An 18,900-nucleotide genomic window follows, 5' to 3' on the forward strand; every position below is an offset into this window, starting at 1 on the left:
TTTCTGTGACTGAGCAGCACAATAAGTTGCAAGGGTCAGTGGTACTGAAACAAAACAGGGCCGTTCCACTTGGGCTCTGGAACAATACAAGTGACCCAATCCATTCTACTCTGTGTTTGGGCTTTATTTTAGCATTAAATGCCCAGATGCTGTGGCTTTTCTTTGGGTGAAATGACTGTGGACACCTCCTTCACATTTTCCCTTTCTGGGCCATTTTCACTTCATAAAGCTGCAGTCAATGTGTTTTGTGTGTGGTGAGGAAGGTCTGACACATACTGTGGTGGTCTCAGACGCTGTCTACATTGGTGGCTCAAGTAGTCCTAGGATTAGGCCTTTGTGTGCTGTGAAAAGGTAAAAGAAGTCACTTATTTGGGCTCAGTCAAGCTGCTGATTTCCAACCCCATTTTGGAAATAAGAGAAAGGCTTTGAAATGTGGTCTCCCCTCACTCTCTACTATAAATCACTAGTGTCCAGCAAATTCATTCAGCCTTTTTTTTTCCCTCCTGAAAACAACACACACACACAAAAAACAACAATTCAGAAATACAAAAGTCAGCCTAGAATTCATTGTCCTCGTCATTCTGACGTGAGGTGAGATTCAAGATTAGATTGGGACTTTGTTGTGTCAGTTCCCAGGCTCAAAGGGCCCTGGGTCTGGCCTGCATTCTGAGTCAGACCAGCTGAGGTGCTGGACCACAGCATCATGGGAGACCACACATACTCACACGGGAAGCTTTTGCTGGCCGGTGCTCGCCATCAAATGACCATGTGTGGTATTGCTGAGTGGCCAGTTAAGCGCACACAAATACACACGCAGGGTCACATGATGATGTTTTCCTCTGTTTCGCTTTATTTTTCAGGGAGACAAGCATAGGTCAGTGATCCTAAGGCCACCGCTCACCTTTCTGTGTCACAAAGGCACTGTCATAAAAACAATGCTCAAAGAGGGTTAATGGCACAGCCTATATATGTTTCCACTGGACCATCTTCTGTGTTTCTCAGGCTAACCTGTGTAATGCCTGGAGCCAGTGCAGTCTTTAGTCGCCAGCGTGGTAAAGAAGCAGAGAAAGCCAGGTGAAATCCCATCCTACAGCGTCCACGATTACGTCAGCAGTTCTCATATCCCACAAAGCCACTAAAGAGGCCTGATACACAATGTGCCACAATATAGAGACTCACACAACGATCCACCCGCCAGTGTTTCTTTAGACAATAGCTGTCTTTTCTCTGCACTTGTGTGCGTGTTCAGCCCTTCAGTGCTTGGTTTGTCTCTGTTTCTTTTTTTGCTCTTTCTCACACGCACACAAAAGGGTTTATTGCCGTAATTTGTTTATTCCCGTCTTTATAAGGAATTAGCGTTGGCAAGAGCAGGCTGGGTCACACTTAAGTCAGCTGGTGTCTTAGTGAAAACATCCGGACAAACTGAATTTTGCCTGGATAAGCAGGGCTATAAATGCAGTGCAGGTCCCAACAGTTGGTGGTGCGACTTGGTCAAGAGCCTTCACACAAAAATCCGCTGAAAGACCCCTGTACTCACCCCCTATTGTCTTGGCCTCCTCCTCTGCCCTCTCTGTGAAAATAGAGGCAACCCAGGATTTAAAGGTCAAGTCCACACAAAAGCTGACAGTTCCCAAAGCCTGAGGTGTTTTTAATTGACATTTCTGTCTTTGTCCCCTGACCATAAAGATGGAAGAGAAAGAGGCTTTTTCCCCAATATACTAAATTACTACTAAATGAGACCTGTGAAAAATAGGGCTCTGGGGTGTAACCAGGTTCCCCCAGCTTGAGGGAATCCCCTTGTTAGGCAGGTTTGGGGGGCAGTGCTGAAGGGCTGTGAAGTGCTTACTCCACCATAGAAAGGAGGGGGGAGAGGCTAAGGCACAAATCCCCACACAGAAGCGGCCTCTCTCCATAGAAAGAGATAAACCAGTTAGGGCATTGTTTATGAAGTTTCACTTTATTCCCTTCTGACAACCATTTAGACAATAACTATGGGGAAACGTCCCTCCACGAATGAGCAACAATAGTGGAGATCAGCAGCTTTTCTCAACAGCTAATACTTTGATAAAAAAAAGAGTGAAAATCTTCCTTCCTGAAAGCATTAAAGGCTGCTCCGTGAAAGACACCTGCAAACAAGAGCAGAAAGCAGCACAAACAAAAGTGCTTTGTCCAAAGGATGCTACCTTTGTCCACTCTAACAATCACATCCCACTTTCAGCTACAGCAAAAGACTAATGCGCACATATCCAGTCTGATTTTGACATGGCCTGGTCTAGATTTTATTTCTTTTACATCAAGACACAGTTAGAAAAAAGAGGAAAGCAGGAGAAATTCAAGTAAAAGTGCACAGCTGAAACCCATCTGTGTTTTATGTCAGGACGTGGTCTACTCTCACTGTCGTTGGTTGGACCTATTGGCCCTCTACAAAAGTTATTATTTTACTTTAACCATTATTCACCTTATTATCAAAATGAGGGGAACTATAGCAGACAAAAAGCTTTTGTGCGTTTATTCTTTTGTGCTTTCAGCATTTAAGATGGCTTTTGTCTACTGTGAGATGGGTATCTGCCACAAACATCATTCAGGCATTGTGGAGGGGGGATTCATTTTCAGCGCGCCTTTGTTCTATTCTTTGGCCCGAACCAAGGAGCCACGCCTGCTCCTCTACCTCGAATTGTGCAGCGAACATTCCCTTCTTTGTGGCGCTAGGTGCATGAGCTGGCTCATCTCCGCAGGGTTTCGTGGGAGATGGCTGTCATGGTGGCAGGGTGGCATTTGGTAACCTAACCTGGGCTTGCATCAGGGTGGCCCTTGGCTAGCAGGTCAATAAGACCTGTTAAGCATTAAGCGAATTGGGCTAAGAGGCGAAAGTCCAGGTGTACTCCTGTAAACACTTCATGTCAGACTTTTTCTCTTTGCCACTCGACACAATATCCTCACTTCACCCTCTCCTGACATTTCCACTATTTTCCCTTCCACATCTGACCCATCATGTGGCTTTATTTCCTCTTTGGTCCCTTTCTCTCTTCCAATCACTTCCTTATTCTCCTTACACATTCTCTGAAGATGCCACTTCTGTTGTGCCACGCTGAGGGAGCCACACCCTCAGCCTATGTGCACACTTTTATTAAATCTGTGCAGGCGCTGGGCTGCGCTGGCGGGTAATCCTACAGTAATTGTTTCCAGATTAGGGGACCCGGACCACAAAGCAGGTTTAGCCAGGCATGAAATGGCCTCCCCATGCTGCTGCGCCAGCAACCAAACCTGCCGAGGTGAGACTCACCTGGATAAAGTCCACAAACGTCCATGGAAGCAGAGAGTCCAGGTAACCGATGTCCTTCGAAAACCTGTTGAGGATTCTTCCTGAGAAAAAGCACAACACAAAAGAACAGATTAAAAAAATATCTCTATAATAGAAACAGCATTTTTCTTATATTGCCAATATTGTTATGCCATTTGTACAACAATAATAGTGCACTTAAGCGAGCTGAAAAAATAAGCAATTCCTTGAATATTTATCATATTAAGTTTTTTACTGTTACAGGTTCAGATATGACATTCGGAGCAACAAATCTAAACCAAATGCAGATCTGCTTTATCCATTAACTACTCTGCATTCATAAAAACAATATTTTGTTAGTTTCAATTCCGTTCGTGTCTTTAGACTATTAAGCAACTGTTATCAGAGTCCCCTTAATAGAACAGAGGTTACATACAGTGTGATATCAAATGGAAAACACAGGCCTATCTAGATTAAACAATGAATCATTATTTATCTAGTGATTCATAAAGACTGTCCTACTCTTGGCTGAATACACGAGGGAACCTTTTGTTAGGGAACAAAAGGCCAACAGAAGCTGCGTACCTGCCTTTATGTTCTGACTGGCAGTGTCAGTGACGTTAATTGAGTTGCCTCCAATCTGCTCGGTCGTTCATTATTTTGGCTAGTGCTCTGCAGGTGCTGTGGCAGCCCCTTATTGTTACTCCTTTAGTAACTTTGCTCCACTATTCTGATCCCACAGCACATAAGATTACACTCCAGCTGCTTTCACACACTGTGTACTGCAGGGTCACTGATAGCCAATCCCCAAAGCACACTTCCTTAAAGGCAGGCAAGACAGAAAGGCTTTTACTATCTCTGTCCCTGAAGGAAGACCCCTGGTTCTCAGAGGCAGACAACAGGTACCAGAGCAGCGGCAGCACTGCCACAGCTTGAACTCTTCTAAGGTCAAAAGACACAAACAATCTGCAGTGTGCCTAAAATACGGCCATGATGTTTGTTAATGTATTTAGGAGAGCAGCTGTATTCCACTATGACAAATGGCTATGCACACAGTAATATCTGTCTGACGACAATGTAAATAAAGCAGTACTCACAAAATGCAGGGTGCAACCCCTGATAGAGTTAAACAAACCAATACAGGCATGCAGATGAGTTTATCTAGGCTCACAGAATACACCATGGAATAGGGTGTGACTTGGTAAAAGAAAAGAGAAAGGAAACACTGAGCAACATGGTGGCAGAATGTGGTGGCATGGCACTCTGGAGGCGTGGTGGAGCCATGGCACGGCTGACCTAAAACTTGCCTCCGAGCCTCTTAGTCAGTCCTACGGAGGTGGGCCCTGTAATCACCTCTCTCCACGGCCGTAAGCAGCTTACAGCTTTATCCAAAATGCCGCTCCTGCCTAAAAACATGCATGCAGACGAGGCCGGGCTCCCCATAACAGCCATTGCAAAAACCCAGCCAGAGCATTATTCCCCGCAACAACCCAGCAATGCTCCAAATCAGCACTGATTCAAAGTCAAGTGGCGTAAGCATGTTGTACACTTGGAGGCAGACTAATCTTATTCACAGTGTGAGTGCCCCTTTAGCATACAGACATCCCGAGGGGAGGGTTCAAGCAAGGGGGTAGAGCGCTTACTATACCAATGCAGAATTTTGCTGCTTTAGTCTGGAAATAAGGGGGGAGTACTTGTCAAACTGTGTTTGTGAAAGCTCCAATAATATTTTACGTAATTTTACTGTCTAAGCCATAGATGACCCAAATTCATGCATATCTGACAAACAATGCCAATAAGAAAAGGATAGGTTTCTCTGGGTTACATCATACAATGGTTAGAGGGTGCTAGAGCAGAGAACATCAGTCAGCTATCAGCTGTTTGACAAGCGGCTCAGTTAACACAGAGTTTCAGAGGGGATGAAGTAAAGAGCCTTCTCCATCCTGCACAGACTATAGAGGGGATACATTACAGTGATGCAGTTACACAAAGACATTCACTGCATGGAAATGCCTATGAGGTAAGATCGGTGTGGGACAATGGCTTCAATCACTCTGGGTGGTTGTCAACAATATCACCTATTGTGTGCAGAGGGGTATAGACGTTTCAGGATATCAGCAGCATTAGTATCAAACAATTTCTCATGCTTTAAGACTCCAGGGGTGATTTGCACCACTTTTCAGGCTCAGGAAATATCAAACCCTCCCAACTAAGGTGGCCTCTTAGGTGGAGATATTAGGTGAGAAGGGCCCCCAATCACACTTAAAGAAGTGGAACAGTGGGGTCCGGCTAGAGCGGGGCGTGTGGCAAATCGCTGTTCCCTGTAAACATCAAGATAAGGAGACGACTCAGAGCCGCTCCATGTGTGGGCCCCAGTGCAGTTGGAGGGGCCCTTCAGTGAGACAAGTGTGATAATGAAGAAATACTAGGGAGGGGGCTGCCAAGGCTGGAGGTGGCACGGCTCACCTGCACTTCCATGAAGGGCCCGGAGGCCTGGGGCAGCCTCCCACCGCCGGCGCCTTGCTGCCAATACTAATACATTCTAAATCCATTCTCTTCGCTCACACCGCCAGGCTCCTGCAATCTCCTCTCCTTCCCTTTCATGCAATTAAATAGTGGAAGTGCAGAGCGAGGGGGAGCCCTATCAGCCATACTGCACACACACACACGGCTCCATCTCCACATTCAATTTACACACTTCGATATCATCATCCTCTCTGCAGTACTTCCTTCACTTCACTCCTAACACTCTTGCATCCCAGACCTGAAATACAGACATTAAAAACATTGCCTCTGTGGACACAATTAGAATCTCACATCAGTGACTACAGAAGATCTAATGTTCACTGCGTCAACAGCAACACCCAGCTCTGAGATGGCCCACTATGCTGATGGGAGACAGGGCTGTGGATGTGTGTCTGTGCATGTGTTGACTGAAACTCCACTCCTCGACTGTGCTGATGAGCTGAAGCCCTGGCCTGCAGTCTCTGAGGGGATTAGCCCACTCAATGACACTAAATTACAGGGATCAACATCAGCTCAACACATCCACCGCTGTCTGTGCTGCTCTAAATGGATCACATTTGGATGAACAGCTGCAATAAGACTGTACACATTACTCAAACGGGGCAACATGAATATTTAAAGCCATTTAAAATAATAAAACGGAGGAAAAAGCTGCTTGTGGTTTCTGTCATCTCTAAAATTATCAAAGAGTACTGTCACAACGCGAAAAAGAGTTTTAATCACTGAAAGCACCAACTTGGAAATCAACTATGTCTGTGCAGCACAAAAGATAACACAGTCACAGATTTAAATGGCGCAGTGGTATTCAGTGGCAGATACAGAAGAGCCACAATACCTCTCCGTCAATCATAATTCACCACAGCTGTACTCCATTGTTATAAACCACATTCACAGAATAACAAATAAGACCTTTGTGCAGCGACGCTTGAAATGGTAACCTTTAACTCTGAGGACGGCTATCAAACACCGGGCCTGTTCAGCAGCAGCAGCAGCAGCAGCAGCAGCAGCAGCGCACCTATCACTTACACATGTAAACAGCTGTCAAATCCTTAACAACACATGTGCACACAGTTACAAATCACTCACACTTACGACAAGACAGTAGTGAATGTAAACGCTGTGATGGAAGTGGCAGGGTGTTTTTTTTTTTAAAGAACAAAAGTGTTTAGACAGAAAGAAAACATTAGGAAGGGAAGAAGAGGAGCTGACAACAGCTGCTTTTGTCATGATGCTTTTTTACTTGAGGTAATAAATTAATTAACAATACATAACAAAAGAAGGGGGGGGGGGTAAAATATAAGTACGTTGAATTTATTTACACAGTGCAAATAAAAATACTGATATATATTTTCTTAATTTATTGCTGACTGAATGGAGGAAAAAGGAAACGCAGACTCCGGGATAGTTGTGTGTGTGTGTGTGTGTGTGTGTGTGTGTGTGTGTGTGTGTGTGTGTGTGTGTGTGTGTGTGTGTGTGTGTGTGTGTGTGTGTAAATCCAGTCAAACATAGTGTTGTTTGCCAGACTAGCAACCGAGCTGTAATGACTGGACTGGTCACACAATGGTTACTGATAGCAGCACAACAGCGATCAGATAGCAGTGTCTGTTAAGCCTCTCCTTTGCTGCGCTATTAAACAGATTATTACATTATTCAAAGTGTTTGTTCTCCTCCTGTGCATAGATTACCGAGCAAGGCACACCCAGATAAGCTGCCAGGTAGTCCAATGCATAACACAACGGCGGCAGTAAAAACAAAAGTCAAAGATTAAGACACGCGGTGTTTGCTCCAAACACAGCTTTGCAAAGAAAAGCTTTGTCGCTACACCCACTTCTAATGCTAGCAGAAACCACAAGCTCCTGAACACCCTCAAATCATATTTAGACTTGTGTTACCAGCTTATTATGACTCATTATACAGATACAAGTTCCCCTTCTTGTTGAGAATTCCCACCCAAGCTGATTGTGTTGTACACGCATGTCACTATGAGGAGATTAGGCAGAGTAATTATCTACTGACGGGTGAACAATGCTCCAGAAAAATTAAAGTTATCAAAGTGGGCCACTTGACAGTTGACTTTGGATATGAATGACAGATTGTAGTGACATTACTTCACCTAATTAAAACAGGTCTTTAATTAATGCACTAATATTATGGAGATAAATTATGGAGAAGAGGGGAAAAAAAGCTAATTTAAGCAAATCTTGAATTATCCACTCACATTCATTGACGCCTATTTAAAAAAAATAAAGAAAAAAGAACTGCTTCCCTCCCTGAGTAAAGTCAGACACGTTTGGAGTGTTTGCTCACTTTTAAAATGACGTCCATCTGCCAGCTTTAGTGACCCAGCAGCTCCAGCCTACAAAGCTAATGAAATAATCAACATTTCTGATACAGCGCACAAAGCAAATATGTCTCTATTTACACTTCTTTATAATCCACACGCAACACTGTCCAAGATCTACTGCAAACACCATATATTCAATCTGATTGTTTGCTGTTTTTGTTCAGGCTCACAATGAAATAGATAGCAGTTTCTTTGCTGGTTCTAAGTACATTATGGCTAAAAAATGAAGTCATATCACCACCGTTTTGACACAATTAACATCTTGCTTGCACAGTCTTTACCTGCCAGCAGTGACTTTTACAATCATTTCATTTTAAACTTCTTTATTATTATTATACATCTTAGATAAATATTTATGAGTTGTTTATATTGTTTATTCACATTAAATAAAACATGACTGTTTAAAAACCTAACATGGGAAAAACATCTTAATTAAGCAGATTAAAATATTAATTAAAAATAAAAAACAAAACATGAATGTATAAATGATTACATCATAAGAAACCTGATAGCCATGACAAATTATAGAGGATAAAGAAAAGTATTTGAATGTTTTTAAGTGGATGAAAACATGACAAAGTAAGGAGCAGTCTGCTCTCTAGTGGCCAGATGTTCCAGCAACGACTGGATGCAGGTCCTTCTGGATATAAACATCTCATATCACTGACCATGCTATAAAAAAGGCTATGTCATTAAAATGTGAACGCGAAAGGCTGGTGAGCCACTTACCAATTGGGTTGATGTCAAAAAAACGTATTGGCGTCCGGAGGATGGCGTTAAACATGTTGTTGTGAAGGGTCTGGGCCGAGCTCACCAGGACATTGAAGAAGATCAGACTGCGTACGAAGCCAAACACAACTGAAGTGGCTGTTAAACCTGACAAAAATACAAAAACTAACATCAGCACAGCATAGTCTTATCCTTGTGCTTGTTCTGTGATTAGCTATGCATTTCAAGTGACATTGTTGAGCATACTGTACGCACAAAAACACATTTTTTTCCTCTTCATTTGTGTTTTTTTTTTTTTCATTTGCTTGAATGCTGATTTACCACTGTGAGCACAAAGCCTGAGCGAGTGAAGAGGCTGAGAGTCACAAGGAGGCAATCGGAGCAATCCAACGGCAGAGAACAAGAAAGGCACTGCTATCTCGCTGTACAGCTGAGGCCCATGTACACATACACTGGGCCTTGAAGGCCTTGGGCTACAGCCAAAGAACTGTGGATCTGTTCATTGAATGGCTGCGGTATTCAGAGATTCAGGAGTACACAAAAAGCAATATGCGCTCAGTGAGCTTCACCTGCGTAAACACCTAGGTACAGGTCAAGGTCCAGCTGCCGAGGGAAGCTGCCATTGAGGTGCTCGGTCACACTGATGTGCTTCTGTTCAGAGGCCCTGTCGAGTCAAGTCACAAAAGAAACAAAAATCCACAAGGACAAATAAACACAACAAAGGAATAAAGCTGCAACGTGAAGGCACTACACAACACACATTCCTCCCATCTCGAAGCACAAGGTCAGTTTCAACAAGTGACAGATAAAGTCAAGAAAGACAGTTTTGTTCACTTATGTTCTATTAAACCATTTTCAGTCCAGGTAAATGCGCCCAGTTCACTTATGAATCCCATTATTTGATTTTTTTTTAATTACTTAATGTATTTATTTTTGCAAAAAAACAAATCCTCACCAGCACGCAAGCCACCAGTCCTGCAGAACAAATGTAAGCTAAAAAAACAAAACAAAACATAGATGTTTTTAGGTCAAACATTAAGAAAACAACAAAACTGCTAATGTCACTACAAATAATCTTATGTTAAAAATTAATAATCCTTTGTATTTTTGCAATAATGATAGAAAGTAAAAAGTAAACTCACATGTGCAAGGGCATTCAATAAAATGAGGACCAAGAGGACCAGGAAGTTAGCACCTGCCATGAAATATTTCACATACATATGCAGGCCGACGTTGCCTTCAAAGCGGCTTTCCTCCTTTGTTGGTTGCACTACCTAGAAATAGACACTAGTGTCAATTCCAGTCATCTAGCAACACTTCAAAGCAGGCTGTAGTGAACGGTAAGCAGGAAAAGTTAGCTTCTCCTGCACTCTAGTGGCTTAAAGGATGCACAGCAGGCAGGCACATGAGGAGTTTTATACATGCCTGGTTAAAAACCTTTTTCCAATTAAAATCTAGTGCTTTACATACACCTACCATTGCAAGTGGCTCTGTTCCCTCAATCAAAGAGTAACGAGAGGAAGAAAGGGAAGACATAGATGAGTTGTCAGAGAGTGCGTGGGGGAGGCCGGAGACGGGGCCTGAGAGAGGAGTGGTGTTCTGCCTCTGCTCGTCCTGGTCCTTATCCTCCTTGAGCAGAGAGGTGAAATCTAGTCCAGAGCCCTGCAACTCACTGTAGGTCCCTCGGGCCACCATCTGGCCCTGACAGAGAGAAAAGAAATGCAGTTAATAACGGCATAGCTGATTTATATTGTCATAAAGATTCTATAGGCAACATAAAATGTAGGCTCAAGAAAATGTACTACTGCTAATATTACCAATAACAAACTCGTAGACAAAGAAATTAACAGTTTTGGCTTTTTTTTTTTTTTTTTTTTTTGGCATTTTAACTTATTTTTAACTTATTTTCCTCAAAGTCAAAAAATGTATTGCAAAAGGGCAACAGTGTTGCAAAAAACCAAACTATTACGAAACACTCCTGTTAAAGTAGAAAAGTACATTGTGCCTTTTGCCTAGCTTTAATGCTAGTTTAATGCTAATCAATATAATATTACATTGAACATGGCCATGTATACTAATTAGATGGCAGGAATTCATAAATTTCATCTTTAAATGGAGATATTAAGTACAAAAAAAGGAGCAGAAGTTCATTTTTTTAGGTTGATTTTATTTTTTCTTTGTTTTAAAACATAATAATTTGGGGTATAGAACTGTTGAAGTGTTAGCGAGCTTTTAAATACAATACATCATACAAAATAACAAACTTTTAGCAGTGGCCAAAATCTATGTCTAATAATACAAACTGTGATTAAAACTCCTTGAACGGCGGATGTACTGGTTATCATATTATTAGTTCAGTTCATCCCTTTTCAGATTATGAAACGTTTTTCCAATCGAACTCAGAGATTTTTGCCACTGACTCTGTTGCACATGTTCTCCTGGAAGTTCCTTTGCTAAATATATAGAGGAGAGTTATTAAATCAAGTGTGTAAACTGATTGGCTAAAATTTGCAACACACAATTTACACCTAATCGCGCTGATATTTAACACCAAAAAAGCCTGTCATATTTTTTGTGCTTGATACTGACATGAACTTATTCCCCCTGTGGTTAGAAAACAGCCCAACTTTTATAAATCACCCAAAAAACTAAACACAAATGCAATTTTTCCCTGTTTACTGGCCCTGGCCCTAAATGCACTGACACCCTGCCATGTGACTGGATGATTAGACGTTTGCATTCATGAGAAGTTACATAAGTGTACCTAATAAAGTTGCTGATATTTTGTATTTTAAATCAAAACTCAAGCTCACACCTCCTTTAAGACGACGATCTGATCGGCAGCCTTCAGATACTGTAGCTGATGAGTAACCAGGATACGAGGCTTCTTCCTCAGAAGTCCACAAATACACCTGCAGAGAAGAAATAACATGAAAAACTGCCAACTTCTTTTCACAAACAACAGTAAGATGCTGGCAACAGGACTTACTCCTCAAAGAGGTGCCGGCCCACCTCAGCATCCACAGCACTGAGAGGGTCATCAAGCAAATAGATATCTGCATCCTGGTACACTGCTCTAAAAAGACGCACACACAGACTTTATCTCTGTCACTGTTACCAAATAAGCCGGCATTTTTCTGTATTGTTGTCCAGCACACCTTGCTAAGCTGACCCTTGCCTTCTGTCCTCCGCTGAGATTGGCCCCTCTGTCCCCGACAATCGCCAGGTCACCACCTGGCAGCAGGTCCATGTCCTGATCAGGGTACAAAAGCAACTTTTCCCAACATTCCCATTTGCACCAGAGTACTGAAAGCCAAAATAGCTCTAACTTTGCTACAAGACTGTATTATTGACAAGCATGCTTCAAGGTGATTCTCACTCTCTTTAGGGCACAGGCTCTCAGTACTCTATCATACTTCTTGAGGTTGAGCTCCTTGCCAAAAAGGATGTTGCTTCGAATTGTACCAGGTAAAATCCAGGGTTGCTGAGAAGTGTATGTAAGCTCTCCTTTGACTTTGATGACACCACTTTCCTGGCTCAGTTCTCCCAGTATGGCACTGAGGAGCGAGGACTGAAATGCACAAACAAAAAATTAGGTTTAAACTGCAATATTTACATTTTGGGAAATACCTTTAAAATCGCTTTCTTGCTCAGAGAACTCAGCATGGAACTGGAGTCGAGAGGCCTAGCAAACCTACAAAAACTGTTTCCCAATTAGGGAGGACATTTTAGTATGTATGTATTAAACAAGCATCATATACTAATAAGGAAACTTAAGAGGCAGGGTTTCTGCTGTGAAATTGGTGGTAAACACAACAGATTTTCAGTAAGAAGTATTTAGAGTTACCTAACCCATGTCAGGCTCATGGTCATGTGTGTGCTTCACTAAATCTGAGACTTGACAACAGACCTGACCTTTCCAGCTCCAACAGGTCCAATTACTGCCAGGAGCTGCTCTGATCTCACTGCGAAAGACACGTTCTGCAAGGTTGGAGTTTCAAGAGTCTGTAAGAAAAAGTAAGCCAGTTTGAACATCGGTGTGTGTAGTAAATACACAACAATTAATTTAATTCTTGGTTCACCTACTATGCATAGCTCAAAACCACAAATTTGTCTCACAAGCATCGCAGCTGGTGTAGCATAGTGTATAATACTAGCTATGCTTCGAGGGCTCAAAAGATTGCATGCGATACATATTTAGGATGAGAGGGAAAGACGCATTTCCCAAAATGTTTCCTACCTTATTCCAGTAGCATATTAAGTCCTGAATTTTCACCATGCAGTCCTTCTTCTCTGCCACAGGAAGGCCAAGATGCTGAGGAGCAACTTCATCCAGCAGAAGAAATTGCTTACAAGAATAGTAGATTATTTGTTTTAGTTTTTATACAAAGTAATCAGAACACACTACTGGAAAATATATAGCCTCTAACTGTAATATACTTACTTTAATCCTTTCTATGCTGATGAGAGACTCAGAGACCTTCTCTATGGCACAGGGGAAAAAAAGCGTGATGGTGAGTCGCACTGCCCCGTAGAGGGAAACTGCCATGAACACTCTGCTGGCAGACAACTTGTTCCCTGTTAGTACATAAACGCAGATGGTGACAAAGATGATGACCTTGCTGGCTGCAAAGAAAGACGCCATGTTCAGGCCACGCAGGTAAGAGCTTTTCATGATCTTAGAGATTTCCATTCTGTGGAAAACAAAATAGGATGGCAGTGTTTGGCACAGTTTTTATTTTATTGCACTTTACAGTAATCTTCCTTCTAACTCACTCTAATATTCATATTAAAAAATAACTTTACAATATCACACTTGAACCTCTACAGGTAGACATTTGGAGGCTGAATATGTATATTGTTAGATCAACTGTACCTTCTGACCTCATCCACCAGCGCACCAAAAGGCTTCTCCCACCCGTACATCTTTATAACTCGGATCCCAGAAATGACTTCACTCATTGTGCGAATTCTCTCATCTGTTAAGACTGCTGTTTCAGCCCTAAGAGAAAAACTGAAACTATGGAATCAATGCAACACAACACGTGGAGGAAAAACAGCACATGTATGGCATGTTTAATGAATCTGGCAAAAGACTTCAAACCTCAGTCTTGAGAACAAACGTCCAAACATGGTCTGTACTGGCATCATAAAGAAGAAGACAGCCATTCCCGCGAGACACGACGGGCCGATCGCATACAACAACAATATTATCACAGACACTGCTTGCAGGGGACCAATCCACAGAAAGTGCAAGTATAATGTGACCTGTAAGAAAAGCATAAGCAGAAATATTGCAAAGGCAAAGAGAGTAAGGTCATCTATAATGCAAGTCAAAAGAAAAACATTAACTCAAAGATACAAGATAATAAATCCCTGCAGAAAAACCTACGTAAGGCTATAACTTCGTGTTTCTCTTTTAACACCAACACTCAAATAAATACAATGGACAAAATAATAGAAACACCTGTCAGTATATTACAGTATAGTTCAGCAGCACCACACAGCAGAGACTTCAAAATAATCAAAATAAATAAATCAATCAATATATGTATAAAACAGTTCCAAGCAAAATTTAGCAATATAGCTTTCAGGAAGGTAGCATTTAAACTGGAAGCTGAGTGCAGATATTTTCATTCACCTCGTCAAACTTGTTGACATCATTGGATAAGAGGTTCACAATCTGTCCTGTAGTTGTTTTGGCCAGTGCTGAGCTGTTAAGACACAGAGCCTTTGCGGAACAAAGGTGTAAGTTCAATTTACCACGGCAGAATTCAGAGGATGGCATTTATTTGCAGGCATATCATAATGACTCGCCTTTCGATAGATCATATGGCACACGGCCACGCGAATCTTCATCCCAGCTCGTTGAACGTGGTAGAAATAGAGATGGTGAAGGACAGTCAGACTGATGGTTGAGAGTGAGATGCCTGCAGCGTAGATGTACGCCTCAGAGACCGCAGGTGAGTTAGCTGGGTCGTAGCTCTCAAAGTACTCGATCAGCTTTCCAAGTAGCACTGGCTGAATGACTTTGATGACTTCCTGATAGCAAAGGGAATGTAAAACAGAAATGTCAGTGTATTTTACATTTTAAAGCTTCTCACTTCTTGCTGTGCACTTTCATTGTTACTTTGATATACCTCTATAAAGATGTACGATCCAATGAGCAAGTATGATTTCCAATAGCACTCAATGAGGGCCTTGGTAAGTTTAGGCGACCGTAAATCGTTTGCGGCCTGTTGAATTTCTTGATTCCAGTACCTTTGAAATGTGTCGGAAAATAGAAAGAAAACCAATTAATACTCCTGATAGGAAGATTTTCAAAGCCAGTAATAAAGCAATACACTGCTGGTGATTCCCCAGGAAAGAAGCAAAATCAATTTCTACTTAGTGTATTTTAAGAGAAGAGTGAAGGATTATAATTGTTAATTTATATTGCTCATACTAACTAACCAGGTATGGATCACTATTATCGCTATTATCACTACTGCTGATACATAATATTAACAATAAATACAATGCTACACAATGTGAACAGTATGTGGCATACACACTGCATAGCTGTCTGGATTTTACACGCTCACATCCTGTCATATCAACCTGAGACATAAACAAAGGTAAAAAGCAGGAGCAGGTTCGTGAATCCAGCTGCGGCTTTATCCACCATCAACCTCGGCCCTCTCAAAATGTATTTAACATTGCACAAAAAACTGTTCAGTTATTCTTATCCTCTCCAAACAATTCCAACAGAGTTCAACAATTCACTATTTCACAACCAATGTGAATGTAGCCTTGGTGACCTGCCAATAAGGTTCTTATGACCTCCTTACCTTGTCTGGCCCACTTCCCTGCTCATGTTTACTTTAATTTCCCGCCTTTTATGTAAAGCGCTTTGGGGTCCTTAGGGACTAGTAAAGCGCTATACAAATACAGGCCATTTACCATTTACCATTTAATTTCAAATTTTGTCAAGAAGCTAGACAAAAACCATCTGGTCATTCTTACTCTGTTCTTCTATTAGAGTGGTTACTGTAACACCCCTTATTGTTACATACTAAGACTTTGCTCTCAATGCTTAATTCCAGGCCAGTCATCAGGCCCTCCTTGACATCAATGCCACATCGGCGTTTGTAGTAAAGAGAAGAATTCACCACTCAACTTTCTGCTAGTACTCTAAAATGCCATATGCACCAGACAAAGGTGCACTCTTTTCCAATAGCAGAATACCCAGCTGCGTAAAAGCCAACCAGAGATTCATGAAGGTCCCTGCCACTTCCTGGCACCTCTTTAATTGGACATCACCGATTTATGGGAGGGACTGCCCCCTGTGAGAGTGTTTGGCATTAAGGTTGACATTGTGCTTGGAGGTGAGCCCACCTATATATAGATAGCACTACTTCTCCATCTCCCACATGAGACCAAGCTCCTTACCCATGCTGCTCTTTAGCCAAATACTTGATTGTAAAAATCACTGTCTTCAGAAAAGCCTTGACATTATTAGATGTTTGTAAGATGCTAATGAAGGGATGAAACATCATTCTTCTAAAATACATGCTAAAGAGAAAGTTTCACATTTTAAAATAAGTTTAATTGAGTTGAGATCTGTTGACTCTGAATGGTTTTTATACTCATCAAATTATTCACTGATCCTTTGAGCACTATGGATACTCATTGTGGAAAAGACCATTCCCATCAGGATTGCCTAAGACGGTCACTTAGATTAACTTTGCACTAATTTACCCTTCCCTCTGCAGGTAAGTAAACCAAGCCAGGAAAATCCCAGATCCCCTGAATGCAAGGTAAAACGTTTAGGTCAGTGCATTTGTTTTGGGCAACAGCAGACATACCCTCTGTCAAGAATATTTAACCATATCCCTTTATTCCTCATCTCTGCAGACCAGTGCTTATGGATTCTGCACCGCTTAACTCTCAGATTTACAGATTGATTTCTGCACTGCAACTTTATAAAACACTGTTTGCAGACTGTTTTTCAAACACAGTCTGATCCTGTATTGACATTCTCGGTCTTCTGAGGAACACCTGCTCATGTATCACACTAACGCTTAAACATCTGCGGCGTACAAAAGAGTGCTGTCAACCATAACTTTTATGCCCTCAGAACTACCATCTAAATATAGATGGGCCCATCTCCAGGGCACACTTTTGATGCCAAACTTCGTCAAAGGGGGCAGCCTCTCCACACACACAGGGGTTTTAGCAGTGGAGAAGGGAGTCATTTCAATCCAACTGGTACTTCCCAGGAGTGTGCAGCTCTAGCTTCAATATATAGTAGTTCAGAGTACTGGAAGTGAACAAGGTCCTGAATGCCAAATGCTGACATTTGCGCAGAAAAAAAATTGTAGTGAGTGTTACCATAAGCTGGATGTTTCTACAGTTTTAAGCTGACATTTTCACTGCCATTTCCACAATCACTGATGCTGGCAGCAAGAAAGGCCCAAAGGTGGTTTGTGTCTGTCCTCTTCAAAAGCTCTGAAATGGAAGTGAACACCAGCAGGGAAGTGGGTCAGTCAAGGTAAAGAGGTCACAAGGGCCTAGTTGACACTGGCAGGCCACAAAAGCTGGAACGGCAGTGTTTGTAAAACCCACTCCATGAAGAGTTGCTCAGAGAGGACAAGCATGATAGAACGGCCTTTTGTGCTATCTAATAAAATGTCACAGGATACAGTACCGGAGAATAAAGCAAAAATGATGGCAAATGTGAATGTGAGTTCTGTTCATGACCCTGGTTCTGTGCTGTAATACTCGACCTGATATGAAGGCGGGAGTTGCTGAAAAGTCGGAACCGTTGTCTGAATCAGTGTTTGAATTTATTAGCACGTGAGACTGTTCAGTTAGTACTTTGTATAGCTTGACTTTCAGTGGAATCACTGTTAAAAAAGGGTGCCTTTATTACAATGAGGGAAAACTGGTAGACTGATTCTATAAGAAGCACCAAACAAAAACCTTGAGTACAATCAGACATAATAAATTTAAACCACCTCTGTAGTTCCTCTCCAAGTCGATCAGATGCATCCTCCGGGAGAACTTTGTACATGTCATCCTCTTGCAGCTTCCTTCTGTATCCAATTCTGAACAAGGGATTTAGCCAACTAAAGGAAAAGTAAACAGAAGCAACTTTTTTAGGCATAATTTTGTTTTATTTTGTTTACATTTTAAAGTCATAAGTAAATACAGTACTTTTTTTTTAATCACACCACATTTATGCTTTTTAATACACACATATTGTCCTAGTTTAAATAGCTGCATGTATATAGTACATAAAATGTAAATACAATGGGTTAATTAAAAAACTGATGCTAATTCTCCATTATTACACATTACTTGTCATTGCATCACTGATATTTCAACTTTACGGCACTTTACTCTAGAACAACTCTTATTTTCAACACCACGTAACAAACTTCACTCGGTAACCGTGTGGTTTATTCAAGGGATGGACCTTGAATAACCATGGACAGGCCTCATTGGGTGGTCACAAACTGTCAGACAGGAGAGCTCTTCACTCGGTTAATGTCACAGAAAGCTGTCAGCGTGAGGCCGGTTTTCTTACCAGAAGAAAATCTTGGAGAGAAGATTAGCTGAAGCCGAAGGATTATCTTTCGCCTCCTTCCGCGGAGGTTCCATGACCCAAACAGAAAAAGCAACCTGGAGACAGTCTCTGCCTGCTGTGTGGCAGAGGGGTTGTCGATAAACAATGAGAAGTGGAAACACTGACTGAGCAGCTGAGCAGCTGGGGTAGACTCCGACTACTGTCAATACTACACCTACCGACGTCCAGCACGGGATTATCCCAGGTGGCTGTCAGCCGGTTTGGCTGTGATGAGCGCGGACGATGCGTGGCCCGCCCACTGTATGCAGATTGGCTGATACAAGAGTCCATTACAAGGCTCCCTCTGCTTCATATGAGAAACATTTTTCTTTGCTGTCTGTTACAGATCCCAAGAGGGGATGGTGTCATGTTGTACCTTGTAGTAAATAGTATAATGTATCGCTCAGTAGT

At 42.0% G+C, this 18,900-nt stretch overlaps 1 protein-coding gene across 3 annotated transcripts in view; it reads right to left on the bottom strand.

Annotated features, from left to right (window-relative positions):
• The window catches only part of LOC113007538 (multidrug resistance-associated protein 4-like), an 87,969-nt gene extending 69,254 nt beyond the window's left edge, over positions 1–18,715 (bottom strand). For 2 of the 3 annotated variants that reach the window (XM_026144207.1, XM_026144206.1), the window contains exons 1-20: positions 18,451–18,588; positions 17,879–17,989; positions 15,020–15,140; positions 14,697–14,921; positions 14,521–14,610; positions 13,984–14,147; positions 13,756–13,881; positions 13,324–13,573; positions 13,120–13,227; positions 12,795–12,884; positions 12,259–12,450; positions 12,038–12,132; positions 11,869–11,955; positions 11,695–11,791; positions 10,356–10,580; positions 10,022–10,153; positions 9,835–9,872; positions 9,449–9,543; positions 8,880–9,026; positions 3,284–3,363 (exon numbers count right to left, since the gene is read on the bottom strand). In XM_026144207.1, coding sequence (XP_025999992.1) covers positions 3,284–3,363; positions 8,880–9,026; positions 9,449–9,543; positions 9,835–9,872; positions 10,022–10,153; positions 10,356–10,580; positions 11,695–11,791; positions 11,869–11,955; positions 12,038–12,132; positions 12,259–12,450; positions 12,795–12,884; positions 13,120–13,227; positions 13,324–13,573; positions 13,756–13,881; positions 13,984–14,147; positions 14,521–14,610; positions 14,697–14,921; positions 15,020–15,140; positions 17,879–17,989; positions 18,451–18,524 — 2,547 coding nt within the window. In that variant the 5' untranslated portion in view covers positions 18,525–18,588. Of the gene's footprint in view, positions 1–3,283; positions 3,364–8,879; positions 9,027–9,448; positions 9,544–9,834; positions 9,873–10,021; positions 10,154–10,355; positions 10,581–11,694; positions 11,792–11,868; positions 11,956–12,037; positions 12,133–12,258; positions 12,451–12,794; positions 12,885–13,119; positions 13,228–13,323; positions 13,574–13,755; positions 13,882–13,983; positions 14,148–14,520; positions 14,611–14,696; positions 14,922–15,019; positions 15,141–17,878; positions 17,990–18,450; positions 18,589–18,668 lie in introns of those variants that run through there. The other variant, XM_026144205.1, reaches the window with a different exon arrangement.
• Positions 18,716–18,900: the final 185 nt, after the last annotated feature.

This window comes from Astatotilapia calliptera, chromosome 16 (assembly GCF_900246225.1).
Source record: "Astatotilapia calliptera chromosome 16, fAstCal1.2, whole genome shotgun sequence".
NCBI lineage: Eukaryota > Metazoa > Chordata > Actinopteri > Cichliformes > Cichlidae > Astatotilapia > Astatotilapia calliptera.